This window comes from Manis javanica, chromosome X, assembly GCF_040802235.1.
Source record: "Manis javanica isolate MJ-LG chromosome X, MJ_LKY, whole genome shotgun sequence".
Classification (NCBI taxonomy): Eukaryota; Metazoa; Chordata; class Mammalia; order Pholidota; family Manidae; genus Manis; species Manis javanica.
The window spans coordinates 22,610,279-22,635,562 of record NC_133174.1 but is presented as its reverse complement, the minus strand read 5'-3'; the positions used below and the strand labels follow the sequence as shown (position 1 = coordinate 22,635,562).

The window sequence follows — 25,284 nt, the reverse complement described above, 5'->3', positions numbered from 1 at the left end:
ATCTAAAACCAATTGACATAATACTGGGACAAAAATCCCCAATTTGGGTAGAGATTGTCTAAATTATTGGTTAAATGTAGATTCTCTATATCCTTCAGAACTTCACCCTCTCCTCCCACATACAGATTCGTATCACTAGGCATTAAACATCGATTGAAAATGCAAGCTTCATCAGGGAATTTGTTTGAATTACTCTTACAGGTCATCTATAAATGCTAAATATCCCACAGCAGTAGGTGAGTGGGTAAGGTAACCACTATTTTAATTCTCTGAATATTTGCCTCATTCTGTTTCTTTTTTTTTAGTAAGTGGAGATCTGTTATCAATTAAGAATCTCCTAGAAATAAGATGTTTCATGAGCATCAGTCATTTATATGAGCATAATTGAAAGTTCCTGAGAATTCATGTGTGTGTGAAGTGTGCGAACAGTCCCAAATATTCTTCAATTATAGAGTTTTCATCTCACCTGATTTTTTAATAATGGGTCAGGTCCTATACTTCACAGTTTAAAATACAATATGCAAATTATACACTGAGTCATAATCCATGGAACGTTTTTACTTTTGCAGTAGAAGTTATTTTTTTTACACTGAAAAACCCTACTGAGGTAGAAACGACCACATGAAATTTAAAGTACATTAATTACCTTGAAATCCAACGCAAAATAACCTAACACGGTTTTTAAAAAATATGACCTCCATTTGCATAATGATTTATCTTTCCTTCATCTTTGATAAGTGCTCATTAAAAGGCTGTCCTTAAGATACGAATTCTGCCTCTACAGCCCATTCATTCTAAGAGGTTTATGGTTGTTCACTTGTCATGCTTGTGACGGAGAGATTTACCACAAACCCCCTACCCTCAAATAAATAAATCATGTTTATTATCTTAAACATAAAATGAAAAGTAAGGCCAAAAACATTTCCCTTTACGGATAACTGTGCACTACAGGTAGGTGCAAACAGAGTAGAAAAATAAAATGACTAAAGATCTTGGTCACTTTAAAATATTACCTGAGGGGACTTTATTTTAAGGGCATTATGCAAGTAGTACCTTGAAAAGAAAGGAGTAAAACACCTGGGGAGCAAGAAGAAAGGAAAAGAAACAACAAAGAGGACGCACACGTTATCATTCCTTTCATTACTGTTTCTCAAAGAATTTTATGAAACAGATAAAGGAAAAAATGCAGAATTTAACCTTGAAAAGATCATCAACATGTTAATGACTTGTAAGTGATCGAATCTGGGACTCAAACCTCTCCACAATCCAGTCATGAGGAAAAAACTAGGGATTGTAAGTGGGACTTGATTTTTCAACAAGGTTTTCCTTTTTGTTCAGCCAATTGGCAATTTCTTAAGTCCCTTTCTTCACAATAATAATAGGAATTAAGTCTAAGCACTATAAGATTACAGACGTAAACAGAGAGGGAAAGAAAAATATAAGGGGTATCAAATTAACGAAGGTACTTACATATGTTCCAACAACACATTATTTAATTTATTTTCATCTATGATCAGGTAGAAACCAGAAGAAACATTTGTAGCTTAATAAATAATTTAATTTCTTGAATTTCTATGTAACATATAAATTTATTTTTACAGGATATATAGAGAGCATACTCATAGAGAGCAACAGACTTATGAAACGACTATAAAACACAAATTATAATTCAAGTTTAAAATTTCTCATTTTTACAGTTGTATGCATCTATTTTCCTATTGCTAGTCAAAGCAAAACCAAATATATAATTGTAAGTATTCTAAGAAAAAAGGTGCGTCTCCGTCACCTACGCATGAGTTACATACATTCTAGATTGTACAAAACCAAACAGGGTAGGCAAAACTAAAGGGAAACACTATCTAAATGCACTTTTTACTGACTGTTGAACATATCTGAGAGTGTCTGAGTTTAAAATTTGACATGAACGCCAGCAGAGGAAAGTGACTAACTCCACTTTCCTATTTGGGTTCCCTCAAACTCTGAAAATGTAAAAGTTTTTACAGTTCATTAGCAGATTATATGAACATTATCTCCACTACTTTGGTGGAAAGAACACACTAAGGATTCTAGTTACCAGGAGCATATGCTGCAAGGAATATGGACAACTGTCCATGTTTCCTAACATAAAGATGTCTTCATCCCAGTTGAGAATTAACCTAAAACACTCACATCTGATCTCCCCAAATTTAGTCTCTCATTTACTAGTTGATAGATCCAAATTACCTTGCCACATGTTCATGTACTATGTAACATGTCATTTTACACTAAATATTTTTTTTATGACCAGCATGCCCTTTGAAACTTTTTCTGGACTATGAACATTGCAATTTACACAACAACAATATTACATGGAATAGCCTCAAGTTCATGTGCAGTTGTTCAGTTTCTATTCACTTAGTAGTGGAGGGAATACAGTGTAATGATTTAGAGCGACTGCCTTTGTTAGAAAGAGAATACTTTTCACATCAGTGAAGGTAAGGAATGGTAGAAAAACAAGAAAGTGCCTTACTTTGCTTACTTTAATGAACAATTCTGAAACATGAGTTTGTCAGTGGATTCAGAGACTTTTCAGAGGAACATTTACTAAAGGACAGAAGGAAATTTTTCTTGTCATATATCTATGTGTTTGGAAAATGGAGAGATGTTTTGTATTGTGAGCCTGGAAGGAAGAAATGGAACTTGATGGAAAATTAGAGCTGAGTTCCTTCTTTTAGTCTGGACATTTTCTATGCATGTATCTGAAGTATGATGATGAAAGCACACATAAGATTAGGATTAGGATTAATTCATCACCATCATCCATTTCTTTTCTCAAATTTAGGCCTCACAACTCCTTGTGACAGTATCTTAATTTGTAACAGAGCACAAACTTTCACCTTGCTGCCAGTCATGAGCAAAAAATAAAACTTTAAATACACACCACCTCACTTCAGTTTATTCTCAAAATTCATCATATTGCCGCAAAGTCAGATAATAATTCCTGCAGCTGGCAAAAGCACAATTGTTGAAAATCAACCAATTCTAAATCTTGGTCTAAGAAAACTGGGTCCCTTTGGAAAAACATGTCAGCTGGTTGTTTCTTCTGTAGTAAATTAATTCCTAGTTTTGTTGTAGGAAACATGATTAAATGCAAATCATGAAGAAGTTAAATGAAATAAGGCATCATGCCAAATTATATGATTTCATGTTTCCATACAAGCTATCTTTTGAGTAAATGAGTAAACTATCATAGTAATAGTAATCAATTCTCATGTATCTTGGCATGAATTACTTGTCATCATACAAGCAGTTTCCTCACCATGAACCAAGTCTCCCACAAAACTGGGTCATGTTGGAAAAGGACTTGCCTCTGTAGGTCAAAACAATGATAACCATCCTATGCATTTTCATGAGTGAAGGTAACGACCAGCAGGTCTAACAGTGCCTGTAAGATAGCTGGTTTATCTGAATGTCAGTTTCTGAACTTATGCTCTAGGTCAAAACATCAATAGCTTTTTAGGTGACAGATATCTTTGACACTCACATTCAAGTAAACAACAGTTCTGTACATAATCACAGTTATGTCTGGGATTTCAAGAGCTTCATTATTTACTTTAATCCCTTTTATAGACTCAGGGTGTCCTTAAACCCAAGTTAAAGCTCTGTTATTAAGAATAATCACAATTTGACTGCTGGTTACTTCCTTTGCTCAGGAGAATGAAGTGGGAATGGGTTACAACTAGGCAAAGAATAGCTCTGCCTCCACTGACAAGTGTTTTTTAGGGAACTCAGTTCCATCATCACCTCTTTGTAACAACTTTATCTACTGTTTTAAAAGATTCTTCAGTGATAGGGAATATGTATCTGTAGGTGGGATTTCCAACCCTTATAATAATATTTCACCTCTCTTAATCAACTATGACAATAATGGAAAATAATGACCAAGCAAGTTCAGATCAGAGGCAGTCAGGGCTTTTCCTCTTCCACGTCTGTATGTTCTCTTAGTTCCATTCAGTCATTTCACTTGTACAATACTGATGGTCTCCTCGGAACTTCATTAAGCTTTCTCCTAGGACTAAGGATACAAACTTAAATTTGAAAAAAAAAATTAAGCACAATATAAAAAATACTTCTTAGAAAAAGGGAAACTAGGTTATCATTCCAGAATCAGAAAATAATTGACAAATGTATGAATTAATATTTTCCTAGCAATGGTGATCTTAATTTACATAAATCATATCTGTCAAAGTTAATGACTTTTCTAGGATAAACAAAACTTACTTGGAACTTAGGGATTTTGGCTCTCAGTTAATATTTGATCTTGTTATAAAATGCTAAATAATAATGAAATAAGGAAGAAACCAGTATATCTAGATATTTAAGATTAAGTCAATAGTGTTTTAATATATGTATTATGAAGAAGGTAATAAACACAAAATGCTTGAAAAATCAGGAGTTTGACTACAGAAATATAGTAGGTTTTGGTCTCAACTCACTATGACTTAGATTTATGTCACAGATTTGATCTAAACTTAAATCAGCTGGATGTATGAGACACAAATTTCTTCTCTGCGTATAGGACACCTAAGGAATGGATTACAAATTAAATAATCAAAGATTTGAGCACCATATAAAAGGTAAGACGCTCGTAGGCAGTAAGTAAAGGTTATATGACAGAACCAGATGGATTTTGAATCCATAACATGTCATTCGGAGCCTGAGCAGCAACTGATGAAAGACAGGAAAAACGTGTCCAAGTCCAGAAGCCCATTCTCTCTCTCAGCTTGGCTAACATAGTCATACTTTCAACTGTGTTTTTACAACTAGAATATATTCTTATCCCCCACGGCCCGCACCAAAAAAAAAAAAAAAAAAAAAAAAAAAAGAGAAGGATGAAATCTAAGCACTAGGGAAAATACATTTTTTTCTTTTATTGTGAGTTCTAATGTAACTTTTGTTAAACATAGAGCACGTGAACACATGACAGCCTCCTTCATTTGTTCTCACAAGGAACTGATAGGGGAATACTTGGGAGGAATGTTTCTAAAGCCACAGATAGCTTCTTCTCCATTACTTTATTTTTTAAAAAATATGACAAAGCATTAGAAGAAAAAAAAAACGTTTCTTAAGTTGTGAGAATATCAAATATTACCCATCCATCCCTGAATCATGCTATTCAAAGTGCTTAAATCTACACTAAAAATAGAACAAAAAATGTACTCCCAATGCAGCTAAATTAACACCTATGAATGCCTAAAATATGACTGTGGTCTGATTACTTCCTCTACATTTATTCCACACTTCCATCGTGCACTTAAGAAAATTAAAAAACAAAGAAACAAACCAGGCCATTGCCATGTTTACAGTTTTCTGAGCACTGGGGGAGTCTGGAATCCAGTCCAATGGGGTTCACTGCCACCAGTCCCTGACAGGTGTCCATAATACACAGTAAACAATGGCCTTCTTGGATTCTGAAAATAACCCAATGTACAAAGCTGACCTTAAGGTTTATGTGTCCTTGCAGCTTCAGTTCTGGTTTGAGAAAATATGACATGGATCCAAAGGGAGCAAGGGAATAAGGAACAGATTGTAGAGGAGGACCCAGGTGAGTTGTCAGGGAAATGGACATATTTTTCCAGCAAATAAAAATCAATGCACATCCTGAGGTTCCTTCACTTTGTCACACAAATACTGAGACCTCTGCATTGTCACAGAATTCTTATACTCATCTCTCATACATATGCAATTCAATCTTACCTCCCCAATGAACTCTTCTGAAGTTTACACCTTTTTTTGTGGCCAACTCACACCGTAGTACTGTGACAAAAACTGTATAATTATTTTCTCATTACATAGTGGTAGAAATAAACCAAACATACAAAAGTCACTACACAAGCTCACAGACGGTGACTGGAATGGAAGCTCCTACAGTGAAACACTAAAGTAATGTGTAAGTTCTATTACCAGTGTTTTCATCACATTGGATTTTTTAAAACTAAAAGCTACTTAGGTAATATTTCCCTTTAACAATTCTGCCCTCTGTAAGTTCCTTTATGATTATTGATTTTGCATCATCTTCAATATGAATATGTATTAGCTGCTTATGTCATCGACTTCAAACACAAAGCTACATGGTAAGGGATGAATTTCCTGGGAGCGTCAGCTTTCTGAAAGATAGAATTATACAGTTAAAATAAAACTAATTTTTTATACAGTAAAATTATATTAAACACTTTCTCATCTAATTTAAAAACTATCTCATGTAAATAATGTATATTTTGAAAATACTGATTTCTGTTGGTATTCGTATGTTTGACCTCCTGGGTTCTTATATAAACACTTTGATTATTAGTAAGTGTTGCTTATGTTCACAAACTGAAACCAAACACTTAATTCTGAATGCAGCATTGAAAATTAAATACAGTGAATTAACATTTAAATACAAGGGGACCCCATAATAAGTTTCACAGATTTGTTCTGACTCTTTAGAAATAGAAAATAACACACTTTGTATAATACAAGGTGACAAAACACATTTGATGACACATCCTGTCCTTCCCTTTGGTTTGGAAGCCTTCAATGTAAATTTCATTTTGACTTGTGTTGATTCACCCTTTTGAGTTAACTTGCTAACTTGCCTGGCATTTGCACATAATCTCATTTGCAGAAAAAATTATAGAGGGAAAAGAGGAAGTAGAATATCAAACAAAAACAGCCACAAACACATTCATGCCTTTCCAGGAAGTGATCAAATATAGGGCTTGATTTTTTTGTTTTTGTTTTTTTGTGTGTTTTTTTGTTTTGTTTTGTTTTTTTTTGTTTCTTTTGTTTTGTTGTGTTTATATATATATATATATATATTTATATAAGGGTACATCAACTCATTTAAAAAACGGAAACAACACTCTCTCCCCCATTTTCATGCCCTTGATCTTCTCTTCTTAGCACTCTGTAGTGGTCACCGTCAAGTGACTAGCACACTTTTGGGTCTGGAGTGTATTCTGACGAGCAGTGAATTAAATGTTAAGACAGTTAAACCCACCCCCACCCCTCCTCAGAGTTCACACATCATGCCGCCATTGGAAGGGTAGAGGTGGGGAATGAGGCGGGACAAGGAAGAGATTCAGTGCTCTGGTGGGCGGGGCCCTCCTACGAACAAGTGTTCTTCTCATCTTTTGTTTGGATTCCCAAATGGCAATGCTGGCATTAGTTGCGCTGCTTTCTGAAGGCCCACATGGACCAGCTGATCCTAGGCAGAACCCAAGAGAGGATCCGGTGCTCCTTGTCCCATCGGATTGATTTGTCCAAGCACCCCAAGGAAATGTTAAAAGCAAAACAAAATCAAGAAAAGGAAATAAACCCATTCTAAAACTAAACTAATTAAGCAAAGAAGGGTTTTCTATCTATATATAAGTCTCTTCTTTAAAAAAATGTAAATTTACAAATTCCAATGACATATAAAACAAAGTCAAAAAATGTAATGGTAAGAGACATGGTAAAACAGGAAGACACTGATGCTACAAAGAAATTGCAAAAAACATATGTACAAGACCCTGTTTTTCCTCATGTTCTAGAGATTGTAATGCATGTTTTTAACAGCAGCAGTCGAGGATTTAGTTCCAGGCACTGGACTGCAGACTCCACTCAAGCTCCCAGGGACTGGGTGTCCCTTGCTTTTCTGTCACCAAATCACACTGGATATACTGGTCTCTCTTGGCAGCAGTGGCAGGATGGCACTGTTTGTGTGGGCTTCATCTGGATTCTGCTCCCTGCTTGATTTTGTCTGTGGCCGCTGCCCATTGATGAGTGTCATAGGGATGTTACAATAGGTATGCTGATTTCCTATGGAGGTAAGAGGCAGGGTGCCAGTGGGAGGTACGTCGTACTCATAGCTTCGGTAGTAGTGTTTCTGACGCATTTGTGAATGGTACGTGTTGTGAAAGGTGGAACGGAGATCTGGATGGGCAGTGGCTAGAGCTGTGGAGGTGGCTGCGGCCATGGAAATGGCTGAGACAGTCTGCAGCTCCCCAAAAGGCCCCTGCTCACTAACATCTAAAGCCTGCTCATGTGTAATGGGTTCTATCCTCTTAAAAGGCATTTCATATTGTAAACGTTTCCAGAACTTAGAGTTCAACTTGTTGCATTTTGGCCCATGCCATTTGATAACCGTCAGGAGCTTGATGGTATGCTTGAGGGCCTCCACCTCCTGGTAGTTCATAATTCCTCGTAGTTCACTGCATTCAATTAGTATCACTTTAATCTCTCCAGTCACAAGCATGTTCCGAAGTCTAGTCTCCAGCTCAAAGATGCTCCAGCCTCTTCTGACTACATAATTTGGGGTCATGACAATAATCAGCCGCTTGCTTTGATCTACGCACCTTGCCACATCTTCAATGTATGCTACAAAAGAGAAAAGGGTATGTCAGAATGAGTGAATTGAACATTTGGTCTGGAAAGCCTCAGTACATTCTCTTTGACACATTACCTAAGACTTGTTGTTTGTTGTGTAGTACCTTGAGAAGATGAGAATAGCCAACGATCACTTTGAATAGAGTATGAGCTTTGCTTCTCTCAATGTTAGAAATAATTTTCCTAGGTACAAATTGCTCATTTGGTTTCTTTAAATGTCAAGGCTCATAAAAAGAGATACTTTATAGAATAATAAAAGGAACTCCACAGAGGTAAAAAACAAACAAACATTAATTTCATTTGAATGCATAATGATATCTTTTTCTTGAGAAACTGACAGAATTTTTGAAGTAAAGAACCAAAATCAATATCGGTCTACCAATATCGGTCTAAAAAAATGATGATACACAGACAAAAGAATATACACACTCCCAAATGAAAACATTGACTTACTTCCAGTTGGGATTAAATCTCTATCTGGTATAAACAACTTATATCCATAATGCTTTTCAAGCATATCAGGTAGGATTTCAAGAGCAAAGCGTTCTTCTTCCCCAGTCTCTTGATTCCATTGGTCAGGATCCACTTTGGTGTATGATAAGTATGCATCATAATCTTTATTGTCTGTCAAAAACATTACAGAGTAAAGTTGAACTCACTACTCTACAAAGAAAACAATAGGGCATGAAAACATTCACCTCTTTTCATGAGTATTTCCAAATGTCTCACTTCTGGGAGACCAAAATAAAAAGAACCTTCATTAGTTTTCAATAAGAATTCACTAATCCAAATGTTCTGTAACTAATTTGGAGGTGTAAGGGGTCACATCTTTATTTTGTTGTTGTGAAGACAGTAGGCGAAAAATCAATGAAAAGAGAAGTGAAATGTTAACTTCTAACATTTTCGATGCACAGACCATATAGATGTGTGATGAAATCTTGACTGTTTATTAAAAGCAAATATTTGGGTAGTATGCTCTTATAAATAATCATACAGTCAGCTAATCATGCCTTTGGTCATTTTACCTAGTTGAAAAAAAAGAGAGAAAACTGCACTTGGCTTGACTATAGAGGAATGAGTTTTAGATTGTGTGTACTGTGTTGATTTTCTAGTGGGGAGAAAATAAAAGCAAACTTGAAATAATTAATTTTTACCAGGACCAGTTCTTGGATGTGGGGAGTGAGATATTATACTGAATTATTACAGAAAAACATATTGTTTTGCTGATCTCCATTTATCTTACACATAAAATGTTGCCAAATCATGTTTCATCATGTTAATCAGTTTGACCATAAAAATAAAAAATTATAAATGAATGAAATTTATTTCTAAAATCTGTCTCTTTCCTTAGTCTTCCCCCTTTTTACATGAGAACCCTTCAAATATTTGATGACTAGTATCCTGCATTACCTTTATCATAAATTTTTAAACATCCCAAATGTCTCATTTGTTGTTTTTAAGGAGAAGAAGTCTTTTCTCTTTTGGACAGTTTCTCATTTGCCAATTTTCTTTTTCAGGATGTGGGACCAGGATTCATAATTTACCTGAACTCTAAATACTATCAATACACTGAGTCTACCAATATCAATATCCTTAGCTCTCTTTTGTGCTTCCCTGATGATTGCCAGGGTATAACTTGATTATTAGATCAAAGCGGTCTTCTTCCCCAGTCTCTTGATTCCATTGGTCAGGATCCACTTTGGTGTATGATAATTGAATTGAGTCACCCCTAAATTTTAGAACAAAATGAATTTTGTATTTGGCATAGAAAATTCAAAACCTCTGGGTTGTCATAGATAGAAGGACTGCTGTTCTGGGTGGCTTTGGGACACTGCTTTTGACTTCAGGAATTCTGAAGCTCAGTGTTGGAGATCCATGTGTGTGTGTTCATTTTAGTAGTCTGACAATCCTGAGTCATCTAGAAGTCATTCTATGATTATAACTTGTTAGGGAAAACTCAGAACTAAGGGTTTACTGCATCCAAAACTAACACAGGTGTATAAGAAACTAACAACTCTATTAGGGGATCCCTGGAAGAAAACTTTAAGCTATGGAAGATTTTATTTTTCAAAAAAGCAGCTTTCAGGTAAAGAAAAAAGGTTTAGAAAATAGTAATCATCTCAAATATATCATATTTTGGTACTTGGTATGTTCTTTATTCTTCAACCAAGATACAGTTGTATATATTATAAATAAAATTCAATTATCAGCAAAAATATTAGTTGTATTTGCTGTAACATGTCTATGTATATATATCAGCAGTTTATAGTGGTACCATTTCATTGATGCGAACACTTTGGTTGAATAACAAATCATAGAAAGAGGCACATATTAAGCTATTATGTAATACCAGTTAATATTTAATTAAAATGTCTGTGACACAAGGAACACTTTAGAGTCCTTGTAAACTCTGGAAAAAATGTTTTTCATACTTGAGCACGTATGACAACAACTTGGAGGGCTTCCTAAAATAAAGACTGCTGGGGCCCACCTCCACATTTTTTCATTCAGTAGGTCTAGAATAGGTCCTGAGAATTTTCATTTATAGTAAGCTCTCAGGTGATGCTGCTACTGATCCAGGGACCACACTTTGAGTAAAATCTGCTCTAGGATGGGATACAGGCATCCAGAGGTCTCAAAGCATTAAAAGAACTGCAGTCAGCTGCTAGGTAATTGGCCAGGGCACCACAAAACCTAAACACTGCAGCCTTAGCTCAATGATAAATGATCCTGATACTTACATGGCAAGTACTCAAAATAAAATAGCTGAAAACCAACACTTTCATCAACAAGGGGATATATTTTTGCCTAGACTAATACATACAACAGCCATATTAGGTTTACATTAGCCTCAGGAATTGGTGTTATGGCCTCAGTTAGTTTTCCATTTCTTTATGGCATCTAGACAAATTTACAGCATTTAAGCTAATATCTCCTAGATAAGAAGGAGTTGCTCAGATGTAGATTACTCTGGTAGTAAATGTAGCTAAAAAGGCCCTTGTGAGCATCTGCAGCACAGCCTCAAATCAATGGGACATTTGAATGATAGAAATCTAATTCCTCTCTTTCCCCAGGTACACTGATGGGCTAGGCATTTATTTACCACCAGAAGCAAATTCCTCATTTGAAAGTTATCAGACTGAAAACAGTGCGCCAGATACCATGCTAAATTCAGCAATGTTTTATGTCTTAAAATCATATGGAGTCTAAGGTTTATTCCTTCTTCCCAATTACCAGCTGAATATTAATCTTGGGTAGTATCTCTTAGATTGATTTTTATACATAAGAACATATAATGGCTAATCATAATGTGTAAGAGCTTCATGTGACTGGAGAAACTTTGAAAAATTGACATTTTTATAACCATAGAAAAAAAATTATGCTAAGATTTTTAAAGCATAGGTATGTGATCTTTTAAATTCAACTTGAGTTTATACACATCTTAAAAGTAGTCATAACAGGATAGTATAAGAATGTATTTCTTCTTCTGAAGTTTATTCTCTAAATTTTAATTTCTGTAATTTAAGTCCTCAACTATAATTCTGTTCACTGCAGAGATGGAAAATAGCCAGTGTGTATGCCCTTTGTAATAATTTTCATAAATTCAAATACAGTCATTGATTTACTCTTTCTATAACTTTCAAGAGATTCTGACTATGATGTCCCACAAAAAAGGAAACACAGTAGTGATATCAGAAAGATAGCCAACTAAGACATCCCTTGCATACATCCTCTCAGCCACAATCCAGCGCCAGTCCTGTCCACCCAGGAACCCATCCAGTGACCACACATGAGCCGTCTCAAGGACCTGGTGGGAGGTAATATTGCACACACGATAACAGGCTTGTTGACTAAGGACCCAACTGTGGACCTTGAAGGGGACACTTGTCCAGGTACTATTCTATTGAACAAGGTCCTGGAGGTAGTCCCATCCACCCAGGAACCAACCAGATCCTTGCACACCTCAGCCCCTGGTAACAAGCCCACCAACCATGGACCTCACTACAGACCAAGCAGCAGCTTAAAAACTGGCTTCAACCCAGAATGACTTCAATTTTGGAAGAGGTAATCCCATTGGCTCAGGAAAAAGACAGGAGAAGGATGACTTTTCCTACTGAAATTAGGCTGTAAAGACTAGAAAAAGTGTTTGTATCTTCAGATGCATAGACACAAATGCAAGGGTACATGGATCACAAAGAATGAGGCAAATATAACATCAAAAAAGGGGCACTAATAAAGCTCCAGTAACCAACCCCAAAGAAATGGAGATCTACAATTTGACAAAGAATTCAAAATATTTATCTTAAAGAAACTCAGTGAGATGCAAAAGAACACAGATAGACAATATAACAAAATCAGAGAAACAATGTAAGAACAAATGAGAAGTTTGAATAAAGAAATAAAAACCATAAAAAAGAGCCAGACAGAAATCCTGGAGCTGAAGAATAAACTGACAGAACTAAACAATTTCAACAGAGAGCTTCAACAGCAAACTTGATCATATAGAAGAACCATAGCACATGAAGAAAGGTCATGTGAAATTAGAGGGACAACAATAACAAAAAGGACAGTAAGTCCTTACCTATTAATAATTACTTTAAATGTAAGTGGACTAAATTCTCTAATGAAAAGACAAAGAGTGGCTAAATGGATTAAAAAAATAGATTCAATGGTATGCTCTCCAAGATGCTCACTTTAGCTTTAAAGACACACATGAGCTGAAAGTGAAAGGATGGAAAAAGATATTCCATACAAATGGTAACTAAAAGAGAGCAGGAGAGAGGCTATATTTATATGAGATATATTATATTTTCAATGAAAATTAGTCATAAAGAACAAAGAAGATCACTATATTATGATAAAGAGGTCAGTTCATCAAGAGGATATAACAATTGTAAATATTTTTGCACCCAATATTGGAACACCTAAATATTTAACACAAATATTAACAGAACTGAAGGAAAAAATAGACAACATAATAAAAGTAGTGGGCTTCAACATCCCACTTTCAATATTGGATAGATCAACAAGATAGAAAATAAGGAAACAGCAGACCTAAGTAACACCATAGACCAAATGCACCTAACAGACATATACATAAACATCCACCCAAAAGTAGCAAGATACACATTCTTCTCAAGCACACCTGAACATACTTCTTGATAGAGCACATGTTGGGCCACAAAACAAGCCTTAATAAATTTAAGAAGATTGAGATCTTATCAAGAATCTTTTCCAACTACAATGGTATGAAACTGGAAATCAATAATGGGGAAAATGGAAAAATTCACAAATAAGTGGAAATTAAACAACATACTCTTGAACAAGCAATGGATTAAAGAAGAAGGCAAAAGAGAAATCAGAAAGTATTTAGACAAACAAAAGTGGAAACACAATATATGAAATACGGGACAAACAAAAATGGTAACACAAAATATGAAAACTTACGGGATGTAGCAAAAGCAGTTGTAAGAGGCAAATTTACAGTGATAAATGCCTATGTTAAGAGAAAAGAAAGATCTCAAATAAACAACTTAACTTTATACCTGAAGGAAATGGAATAGGAAGAACAATCTAAGCTCAAAGTTAACAGAAGGATGGAAATAATAAAGATTAGAGCAGAAATAAATGGAGACTAGAAAGGCAATTAAAAAAAATCAATGAAACAAAGAGTTAGATATTTGGAAAGATAAACAAAATTGACAAACCTTTAGCTATACTAACCAAGAAAAAAGAGAGAACTTAGATAAACAATTATAAATGAAGGAGGAGCCATTACAACTGGCACCAAACAAATACAAAGGATCATAAGAGACTATTATGAACAATTATATGCCATCATATTGGAAATTTAGAAGAAATGGATAAATTCCTAGAAACATACAACATCCCAAGACCAAATCATGAAAAAAAATAGAAAATTTGAATAGACCAAGAAAACCTAAGGAAATTGAAGCAGTGATTGAAAATCTTCCATCAAAGACAAACTTAGGACCAGATAGTTTCTCTGATGAATTCTACCAAATATTTAAAGAATTAATGCCAATCCTTCTCAAACTCTTACAAAAAATCGAAGAGGAGGGAACACTCCCAAACTTTACAAGGCCAGTTTTAACCTGATACTAAAGCCAGACAAGGATCCTACAAGTAAAGAAAGCTAACAGCCAGTATCCCTGATGAATATAGATGCAAAAATTCTTAACAAAATACTACCAAACCAAATATAACAGCACATTAAAAATATGATACAACATGATCAAGTGGGATTTATCCCTGGATGCAAGAATGGTCAACACATACAAATCAGTAAATGTGGTATACCACATTAATATAATGTGGGATAAAAATCATGTGGTTCTGTCAATACATTCAGAAAAAGGGTTTGACAAAAAATTTATAATTTTAATTTTGAAAGCACTCAACAAACTGAGTAATAGAAAAGAACATATACCAATGTAATAAAGGCCATACATGACAAACCCGTATTTAACACAGCTAACATCATACTCAATGATGAAAAACTGAAAGCTTTTGTTCTACATTTAGAAACAAGACAAGGTACTCACTCTTACCACTCCTATTTAACACAGTAGTGGAAGTCCTAGCTAGAGCAATGAGGCAGAAAAAAGAAGTAAAAGGAATCCAAAAAGGAAAGAAGAAGTAAAATTTTCTGTTTGCAGGTGACGTGATTTTATATATAGAAAAGTCAAGATTCCAAAAAAAAAAAAAAACTCTGCTGGAACTGCTTAACAGATTCATTAAAGTCAAAGCATACAAAATCAACATATAAAAATGAGTTGCATTTCTACACACTAACAACAAATTATCTCAAAAAGAAATCAAGAAAATAATCCCACTTTTAATAGAACCCAAAGTAAAAAAATACCAAGGAATAAATTCAACTAGAGGTAGAAGAACCATATATTAAAAACTATGAGACATTGATGAAAGACACTAAAGATGACAAAAATGGAAAGATACCACATGTTCATGAATCAGAAGCATTAAGATTATTAAAATGGCCATACTACCTCAAATCACCTACAGATTCAACACAATCCCTATCAAAATTCTAATGGGCAATTTTCTCAGAAATAGGAAAAAAATCTTAAAATTCATATGGAACAAAAATTACCCTCAATAGCCAAAATGACCTTCAGAGGGAAAAGCCTAGCTGGAGGCATCACACTTTCTGACTGCGAACTATACTACAAAGCTACAGTAATCAAAACAGCATAGAATTGGCATTAAAACAGACACAGAGACCATTTGGACAAAACTGAGACCCCAGAAATAGACCCATGCATATATGGTGAACTGATATTTGACAAGAGGGCCAAGAATACTCAAAATGGTGAAAACATAATCTCAATAGTGTTGGGAAAACTGGATATCCACGTGCAGAAAAATGAAGTTGGATCCTTAGAGTACATCACTCACAAATTTTAACTTGAAATAGATTAAAGACTTAAATAGAAGACCTGAAATCATAAAACTCCTAGAAGAAAACATAAGGAAAAAGTTTCTTGTCATTGGTCTTTGGAACAATTCTTGGGCATCACACAAAAAGCACAAGCAACAAAAACAAAAATAGACAAGTGGGATTACGTCAAACTAAATAATGTCCGCACAACAAAAGAAACAATAACAAAATGAAGAAGCAACCTATGGAATGGGAGAAAATATTTCACACTATATGTCAGATAAGGTGAGGATTACTATCCAAAATATGTAAGGATATCATACAACTTAATGGCAAAAAGACAAATAATCCACTTAAAAACTGGGCAGAGGACCTGAGACATTTTTTCAAAGACATACAAATGGCCAACAGGTACATGAAAAGACGCTCCACATCACTAATGATCAGGGAGATGCAAATAAAAACCACAATGAGCTATCACCTCACAGCAGTCAGAATGGCTATTATTAAAAAGACAAGTGATAACAAGTGTTGGTGAGGCTGTGGAGAAAAGGAAACCCTTGTACACTATTGGTGGGAATATAAATTGGTGCAGCAACTATGGAAAGCAATATGGAGGTTCCTCAAAAAATTAAAAATGGAAATACCATATGACCCAGAAATCCCACTTCTGGGTATATGTCTGAAGGAAATAAAATCACTATCTCAAAGAGATATATCTGTACCTAATGCTCATTCAGCATTATTTACGATAACCAAGACATGGAAACAACCTAAGTGTTTGTCAACAGATGAAGAAAATGTTATATGGGTATATGAAATATTATTCAGCCATAAAATGAAGGAAAACCTGTATTTTGTGACAAGTTGGATGGACCTTGAGGGCATTATTCTAAGTGAAATAAGTCAGATACAGAAAGACAAATATTGTATGATCTCACATGTGGAATCAAAAGCTGAACTCATAGAAACAGACTATAGACTGATGGTTGCCAGGCATTGAGGTATAGGGGAAAGAGAGAGATGTTAGTAAAAGGGTATGAACTTTCAGCTAAAAGATGAATAATTTCTGAGGATCTAATATACAGCATGGTGAATATGGCTAATAATACTGCATTATATTCTTGAAAGTTGCTAAGAGAATAGATCTCAAATGTTCTCACTACAAAAAAAATAGTGGTTATGTGAGGTAAAAACCTTATTGTGGTAATAATTTCACAGTATATACATGTATCAAATCATTACATTGTATACCTTAAATGTATACAACGTTATATGACAATGACATATCAATAAAACAGGGGGTGGGTGGGTGGGAAGCAAATAAACAAACCCAAGACCCAAATAATCAACTATATGCTTTGTTACTTGAAGTCAAAAACAGTTCCAGTAGAATTTTCTCCTTCCACTGACTGAATTAACTACTACTTACTTTTTAAAAGTATGTATTTGAGGGAAAAAAAAGAAGTTTGGACTTTGGGTGGGGTCAAGAAACAAAAATACGCATTTATCTTAGTAAGAAATCTTAATGAGAGAAGGTAAATATGGAACTATGTTTTGGGAATGAAAAAGTGGTTTGGAAAACCAATCAATATTTTTTTTTGACATACAAATGTGCACTAGTTAATGTTCTTTTGGAGGATGGAGGTGTCAAAGGATCCATGGATTTTTTTTTTTTAGAACAACACAGTTTTTAAGAAAATGTAGACTGAAGACTCTCTTCTCAAGCTGAAGGTGGTGGCTATACTGGATCTGGAAGAGGAAAGAAATTTAATGACAATATAAATGGCCTGAGATTGACATTTGGGCCTTTGGGAATTTTTAACTTTTAAACACTTATTGAATAGTTGTCAGATGTTATTGGCAGCTGGCCATTTATTTATATTTTTATTATTCTCAAATATTTATAAGCCACATATGTGAAACTGACTAGTGACAGAGGCCATCATTGAGCAAATGGGTTACCAAAATGAGATTAGAGGAGGGCTCAACAACAAATTGTGTATTTCATTTTAAAAAGATGATTTCCTATGCATGCATGTAGCAAGATGACACAGTAATATGTGATTATTAAAAATTAGCATCAATAGAATTGGAATAATAAAGTTTTTAAAAATTTAAGCCACATTTCTTTCTTGTGTCTCAGATTTGTCTTCATATGCTTCTTCACATTTCCAAAATAGAATTTTTCAGTTAAAAACTGCAGAAATAGATGATATATCTTTGAATAAACAAATATTAGCCATATAATCTTAATGTTCTGATTTTGTGATTATTTAATGTCATTGTTTTATTAATCTCCCTTTTCATTTCAATTATGCTATGGCAACAGCTGGCAATTATATTATAAAATAGAGCTGCTTCGAAATTTTTACAATATTGTTCAAGTTTACATATTTTGTTATTTGGTACTTTGGTGGACTACTTGAATCCATAGGGTCTCAAACACTGAAATGTGGCACTAATTAATAATATATATGGTACGATATAGTGAAGAAAAAACAGCAGCTGAGCTCAAATTTTGACTGCTGTTAATTTATTCATTTGAGACTATGTTTCCTCACCTGTAAAATAGTACCTTCCTAAAGAAGATGTCCAGGATTAAATGGGTCCCCACTATATAGCAAAATGCCTGGTGGAAAGGAGGCATTCAGTAGATAGTAATTTCCTTCCCTTGAATCCTTAAGAGGGCTGTGGGCAGCATAGATGCTAGGTCTTCAGAGAGTAAGAGTAGAGCGGTATCAGGAGCAGAGGATTTGGCATCAGAAGGCAGATTCCTACCACTTAACAGCTTACAGTGCTGGGCAGGTTGTATATCAAAACAACTACAGGTCTCTCCCTTTGAAATTCAAAAACATATTCTAGATTGTTCAAACATACGCAAATTATCTGATCACTATCACACACACAAAAAAAAACCCCAAAAACAAAACCAAAAAAACCCCTTTAGGGTTTCTAAATGATTTACAGAAGGGCTGTGTTTCGCTAATTGATATGAAGACAGTAATTCCTGAAATGATTAACAGTCAATAACCTTGTACTTGAAGGAGGAAGAAAAACAATCTATGGCCTATGATTTCAGAGATAGCCATTAGTTTCATATGCCTGAAATGGAACAGACGTCCACATTTTCCAAGGCGGGAGGGTAGAGATCATAAAAGACTGCTCTAACTCACTTTGTCTAATACCTGTAGTAACTTTCCAAGTAGAACTAGGAGAGACCTCTTCATCTTTAAAATAGGAATCATCTTAGTGATTATAGTGTTCTCATAAACTGTCCCTCATACCCCATAGCCAAAGGATAGAAACAAAAACAACAACAAAACAGTTTGCACTCTGAGAAAAACAAAGTAGATTCACCCGGTCCAGCACTAGATTCTCCCCACAACACACAGCCTTAAGTCTGTTACCACAAATTACTCCATAATGAAAAGTTACACAGTTTTCTGTTGACATCTACCAACATGATAACCATACAAAATAGCTGGGTTTTGCTATTTTATTGTATTAATAGACTACCTATAACTTTACAACCTTGTTTTTCTCTGTTACATTTTTTATTCATAGAGCCAGTTCTAAAACCTAGATGTCCTTGCAAAATTATGGAAGTAATAATTCTTTTCTTTATGACATAGCCTTTGAGCCTTTCTTTCCCAGAAGTAAGTAAATGAGATAAGGAATCTTGACTTCACAATGCTCTACAAGCAGTTAAGCATTCACTCGAGAGTGCTCACTGTTTAGAGCAGAAAGCTGTAGAAGAATAGTGTGTCTAAAGTACCATTTTGTGAAGATACAGGAGAGAATAATCAGATCTGGGGTTATGAGGGAAATCTTTATAAGTTCGTGGGAAAACATGAACTACGTATGAAAGAGAAAGAGAGAGAGAGAGAAAGAGAGAAGGGAGGGAGGAGAGACAGGAAGGGAGGAAGGAGGGAACAAAGGAAGGACAGACTACTTTTGAAGCTTTTAAACAGAAGTCAAAGGGAAACCCAGGCAGAGGCCCAGAGGAGCAAAGGAGTTTGATGTTTTATGATAACTGTACTTTCTTTGTAATTATTGCAGCACAGACACAGGGATACTGTGTTAATATAAGTTCTGCTCTTGAGACAGTAGGTTGCCTTTATTTAGGATGGTCAGCTAGCTTTTAAATAGAATCCAACAACGCTCCAGAGGCAGCCACTACAAGAACTTCAACTATCTTCATCTCTGATCAAAAGTAGATGCTCATTAATTAGCACAATGGATGTAAGAACTCAAGTTTCACTGCTAAAATTAGTGGCTTTTTACTAAATACAATGGATCTTGGAAATGAACTCTCCACAGTGAAATCAGTGCTATTCAAGACATATGGATTACTTAACATAATTTAGAGACACAGTCTACATCTGTAAGTATCTAGTGGGGCCCCTGGCCTGCCCATCCTCTTAGGGAAACTTTCAGGCTTGATTCCAAAATGGTCCTGTGTCCTGATGAAGAATATTCTTAGATGTCATAAAATAGCCTAATCCTGCCATTGGAATATTGTCATATTTGCCTCAGGGAAATCTTTCTTGTAAGGCTCTTTGGGAATACACACTCACATGACAGAGTTAGAACTCTTTCATGTTTGTAGGATGGCTGACATGCCTGCTTGTTAATAAATGTATACACAGCAAAATTTGTCCAAATTTTCTTTCATTATTTTGTGGAATCAAGGTAGTGGGGGAGCAATTAACCATCTCTTACCCCTGGTCATTACAGTTACCTCATTTACCCAAGAAGACCTGAGAATTACGCCTGACTGCATTGTCTTAGGTCTGTTCTCAACAGCTGTGTTTGCCCAAGGCCAGCATCTCATTCTAACTGGAACTCTGTGCAATCAGATTCCACAGGGGGTGGCGAGATGGGAAATGTCAGTTGGGTCACCCTGTGACAGCAATTGCTTTTTGAGCTAAGAAGCCTCAACTTGCTCTGGTGGGCAGCATAGAGGCATACTTTTATTCAAAGAATCAAAGTCTCTTTTCAAGAGGTACAATATACATGTACTATGATGATTAATTGGAAATGGTGGGTGGGGAGACAGTGAAGCAAGTGAGGTAGAGGGTGATACAAAGAATTGAGATATAAAATGGAGGATGACAAGGAATGAGTGTGGGGGATGGGCAATTTGAAAGCTGGGTTTGGGACCTCTCATGCTAGAAATAATGTATCAGTTTTACTAGAAAAACAAATGGTAATAAAACAAGAGAACGGGGAGAAGGACATTTAGATTTACGAGTTATTTATGCACAAGTACAATTGAAGATCGTACCAAAAAGGTGGGTATTGTGGAATTAGAAGAGAAGTGCTAAGGTCTGAATCCAGGAGAAACAATAAAATGTAAGGTTATGCAGAGGAGGACAAGGAGTCATGAGAAGAAACCAAGAGAGCAAAGCTCCAGTATGTTCTATCTTGGAAAAACAGAGTCCTTCTGATATAGCACTAATGTGGTCAAGTAATGCCCACTGTAATGACTTGAAAGGAATTGGATTGGTGTGTCCCTGATGCCAGCTGCTCCATTTCCTGGTTTGATACAGTGGCTAAAATTCCTGGGATTTGTAGTCATTCAGACCTGAGTTTAAATTCTTTTTCTAGTTGTGTGATTCTCTGAGTATCAATAAAGTAGTCAACATACCACTTGTTATTTAGTAAGTATTCAACAAATGGTCAATGAATCTGTTATTATCATATCACCATAGTAGGACGTTACTTCAAAATATTAGCTAAACTTTTTTCCCTGTGCGTCCTCACACTCTTTGCTTTTCCTTATATCCAAGAGGATTTTATGTACTCCCTTCCAGGGGGGAGGTGATATGGTGGCCAAGAATAAAGAAGGCATCACTCAGCTGTGGTGGCTTTCAAATGACATATTTTCAAAGGCAAGTCAAGAATCTGAAAAGCACAGGGTCTCTTTAACAGTTATCTCTTCTTTGGAAGAAGAAAGGACTGTGGGAGGGCTAGAAGAATGAGGATTTGAGGAAGTCAGAGAAATTTTCCACTGGAAGAGTAGTAATTATTCAACCATAATAGCATGTGAAGAAGGATCTAAGGGGATGCAACCAAGGTTGCATCTAAATTATCCATACCCTTGTACTATTCAGAACATGACAAAAAATGACCTGGAAATTGATAGTTTGGGTAATATCATTCAGAAGACAGTCATGTTCAAAACAGGATTCATAGATAAAGTGAGACTTGTTCAGGTAACCTGCTTTTTCAAACACCTTCTACTGTGTTACTTGTGCAAAGAGATCTTTAGATAATACTGAACATACTACATTTTTAAAAGGTAAAAAATAGTGGACTCAGTGTTCAATAAAATAAAGGCATTGAAAATAGACCTATTTTCAAATCCTATCTTGGCCACTTACTGTAATACTGCATTATCTTCTTCAGCAAGTTGTTTAATCTCTGGGAGCCTCGGTTGCCTTATCGATAAAATGGAGATTATAATACAGATCTCCGAACATTATGAGGATTAGGTAAGAATGATTTGAAGAATGCCTAGCACTTTGCTTGGTACTCATTCAACAGTAATAGCTCTGACACCAACAATTTTCCCATACGTCTTTGAAGCAGTAGCAAAAAAATTACTAATTTGTATGAACAGGCAAGAAAGTTACAAACAAAGAATAAACAGGAAATCACTTACAAATTAAAAAACAAAAGAAAAGCAGTTTTGCTATAGCACAGATGTCACCCTAATGGGAAGGGGAGAAGGTTAAACAGGGAGGAGAGGTAGGCACGCTGAGTACACTGCTCCTCTCACAGGTCTGACATTCTAGAGTTCTCCCTGTGGATTCATACTAGAGGGCCCTGGAAATGTGGTAATGTGGGCAGTTGCTCCATTTTCTTGGGTGCCACTTAGTGCAAAACTGACTGTCAATGAAAAAAAGTTGATAAATATGATCAAGAAACCTTTCCCATCTGCGCTATTCCTGTCAGTTTGCATTTGCTTCGTCTATTGCAAATTTATCTTTTGTATCAATTGCTTCCAAATGACCAAAAAAGGAAAAAGCTTAAGTCCTCTAATGGGTGGATTGGAGAACTCTGTCTTATGGATCCCAAATTCCTCTTAAAGTGTACACATATTCAGGACTGACCAGAGGGGGCAAATAATAATTATGATTTCTATGAAAATGATATTTATTTGTCCATTTTGAGTAAAAATATTATCAAAACAATGTGCTTGTGCACTTTCCTATCTGTTGGTCCACACGTGAAATAAAAATTGGCTTGTCTAAATATAACTAAGTAAACAGGATTGAAAAGACTACTGAATGAATTCTAAGATATTTGGTTTAGTTTATGAGAATTGGTCAGTTTAAACAAGAAACACATGGAGATTCATTTCAAACTACTGGGCTAGGGAAAACAATTAAGAGACACTCCTTATCTCCAGAAAAGTAAAGCTGGCCTTTTAGTACTACTTACAAGGTGAGGGAAAGTGAACACTCAGACGGCATTGCCATCAGCTTTTGTAATCCACGAGTCTTGTTTGGAATAGGATTCTGAAAAGGGTAGGTGTTGCTTTACAATTTTTGGAGGAAAATAGCTATTGGCTTCAAAGCATCACACATGTAGCTTTGTAGTAAAGATGAATTTACAAACTGAACACTTTGGAGAAGGTGTAAGAACTGCTGCCAATGGTTATTCTCTCCCCTCAATAAAACAAAGGCAGGAAACGAATGAGGATATTCAGAAAGTACGTGGAAAGCAGGAGCTCATCTTACCTCCATCCAGTTCCTCAGCCCCAAAATGATTCCTGTAGAAAAGCATGATTTCTATCTTGTAACACTTGTAGATGGTCACCAAACAAACAAGCAGCAAAAGGATAGCACCGAGCCCTCCAGCAAGTTCAACTGTGTACATTAGTTCTAGGAACAAGATCACAGGAGGGAATTATACCAAATTCACGTCCAAAGTCATATATTCAACTTGATTTCACAGTTCTGTGGATGAGACCAGATGCGGGTAATAGATTAACACTACCCCTTCCCTTTCTGCATGAGAATTTGACCTTTCTAGCTCTGTTTCCTTGGTAACCAGGTAAGGTAGTATGTGGTAACTGTGTTGCTAAGCAACATTGCTTATGGTACAAATGAATTTATGTTGGTAGATTATATTTGCACTGAGACAATTACAAAGAACTGATTGGAAACTAGAATTTTTGTCTTGAGCATTGTAACTCTTATATATACACATATCCTTTGGGGGAATCCTGCAATCTATGCTTATGGGATTGAGAAAAGAAATATTGGTTCCTGTGGCTTCTGAACTCACCCAGTGTGAATCTTGGTCCTTCCCACCTATGCTGTCACCTGGGGTTTAGAACTAAGGGGTCAACCAGCACAGTTCCTGAAGGGCAGTGTCACCTGTTGAATACAGTGTCAGGTGGACCACCTAATGAATACTGTCGGCTGGCTCCTGCCAGGAGCAATGACGCCTGTCCCGTGTCTTTCTGAGTAGAGTGGTGTCCATGTGGCTGACCAGTCCTGGAGGCTAAATACTTACTTGGGCTTAAGAAGTAGGCCCCATGGTGGATGTCATCCCAGACGATGTTGGTAGTATTTTCCTTTCACTGAGGTGCTGTAAGCTTTGTGGCTTTTCCTTTGTTTCCCCTTTTACTTGGCATAGTACTACACTCTACCCAAAAGGAATTTCCTTGCTTTTCATGTATCCATGTTCTTTTTCCTACTGAATGTCTATATTACATCAGGAAATTACAGGCAATTTGGGAGATAAAATATTCACTTCCTTTTTCTCCTTGAGAGTTCATGGACATTTTCACAAAATCAAGGTTACTGGTATTTAAACATTAAGAAAAAAGGCACAGATTTTGAGACTCATGTTAACTAAGTGCTCGTGTGTGCATGTTGTCCCTGATCATCACAGTCTGAACGTTGCTGCTGATGGGTACCCACTGTTCCCTGCAGTTGACGACTACTTTGAAAAGTGCTGGTTTCCTCAATTACCACTAAATATAAATATTCCTGAAACTATAGCTCTAAAATAATGGTATTTTTAATTCTGCAATTTAGAATCCATCAATGGATAATCTAATTTTGTAACATAGTCAATGTAGGCTTGTACTGAGAACTTTAAAATAATCTGTAGTTGTGCATAACAACTACTCTTGGGTGGTAAGATCAATTCCTGAAGATCTCACAAATGGGGTGAAATCAGCACGAGTGCACTGCATATTGGTGATGAATAACCTGCAAAGCATGGAAACCATTTTCTCACAAGAACATTTTATGTTTGCATGTGCGTGTGTGTGTGTGTGTGTTTGCCCATGATGTCACTTTTCCTGTAATAATTACAGAAAAAAAACTCAGCCAGATTTCTCATAACTAGTCCTCCATGTCTAATTCAACTGTGTAATTAAAAAAAACACATAACTACTGTTTAATCAAGTGTATTCTTTCTCTTATTAAAATTAAATGCGAAATGGA

At 35.7% G+C, this 25,284-nt stretch overlaps 1 protein-coding gene across 1 annotated transcript in view; it reads right to left on the bottom strand.

Annotated features, from left to right (window-relative positions):
- Positions 1 to 638: 638 nt before the first annotated feature.
- Positions 639 to 25,284, bottom strand: part of IL1RAPL1 (interleukin 1 receptor accessory protein like 1) — a 1,253,736-nt gene continuing 1,229,090 nt past the window's right edge. The window contains exons 9-11 of the mRNA XM_017672859.3: positions 23,563 to 23,706; positions 8,842 to 9,012; positions 639 to 8,379 (exon numbers count right to left, since the gene is read on the bottom strand). Coding sequence (XP_017528348.3) covers positions 7,661 to 8,379; positions 8,842 to 9,012; positions 23,563 to 23,706 — 1,034 coding nt within the window. The 3' untranslated portion in view covers positions 639 to 7,660. The remainder of the gene's footprint in view (positions 8,380 to 8,841; positions 9,013 to 23,562; positions 23,707 to 25,284) is intronic.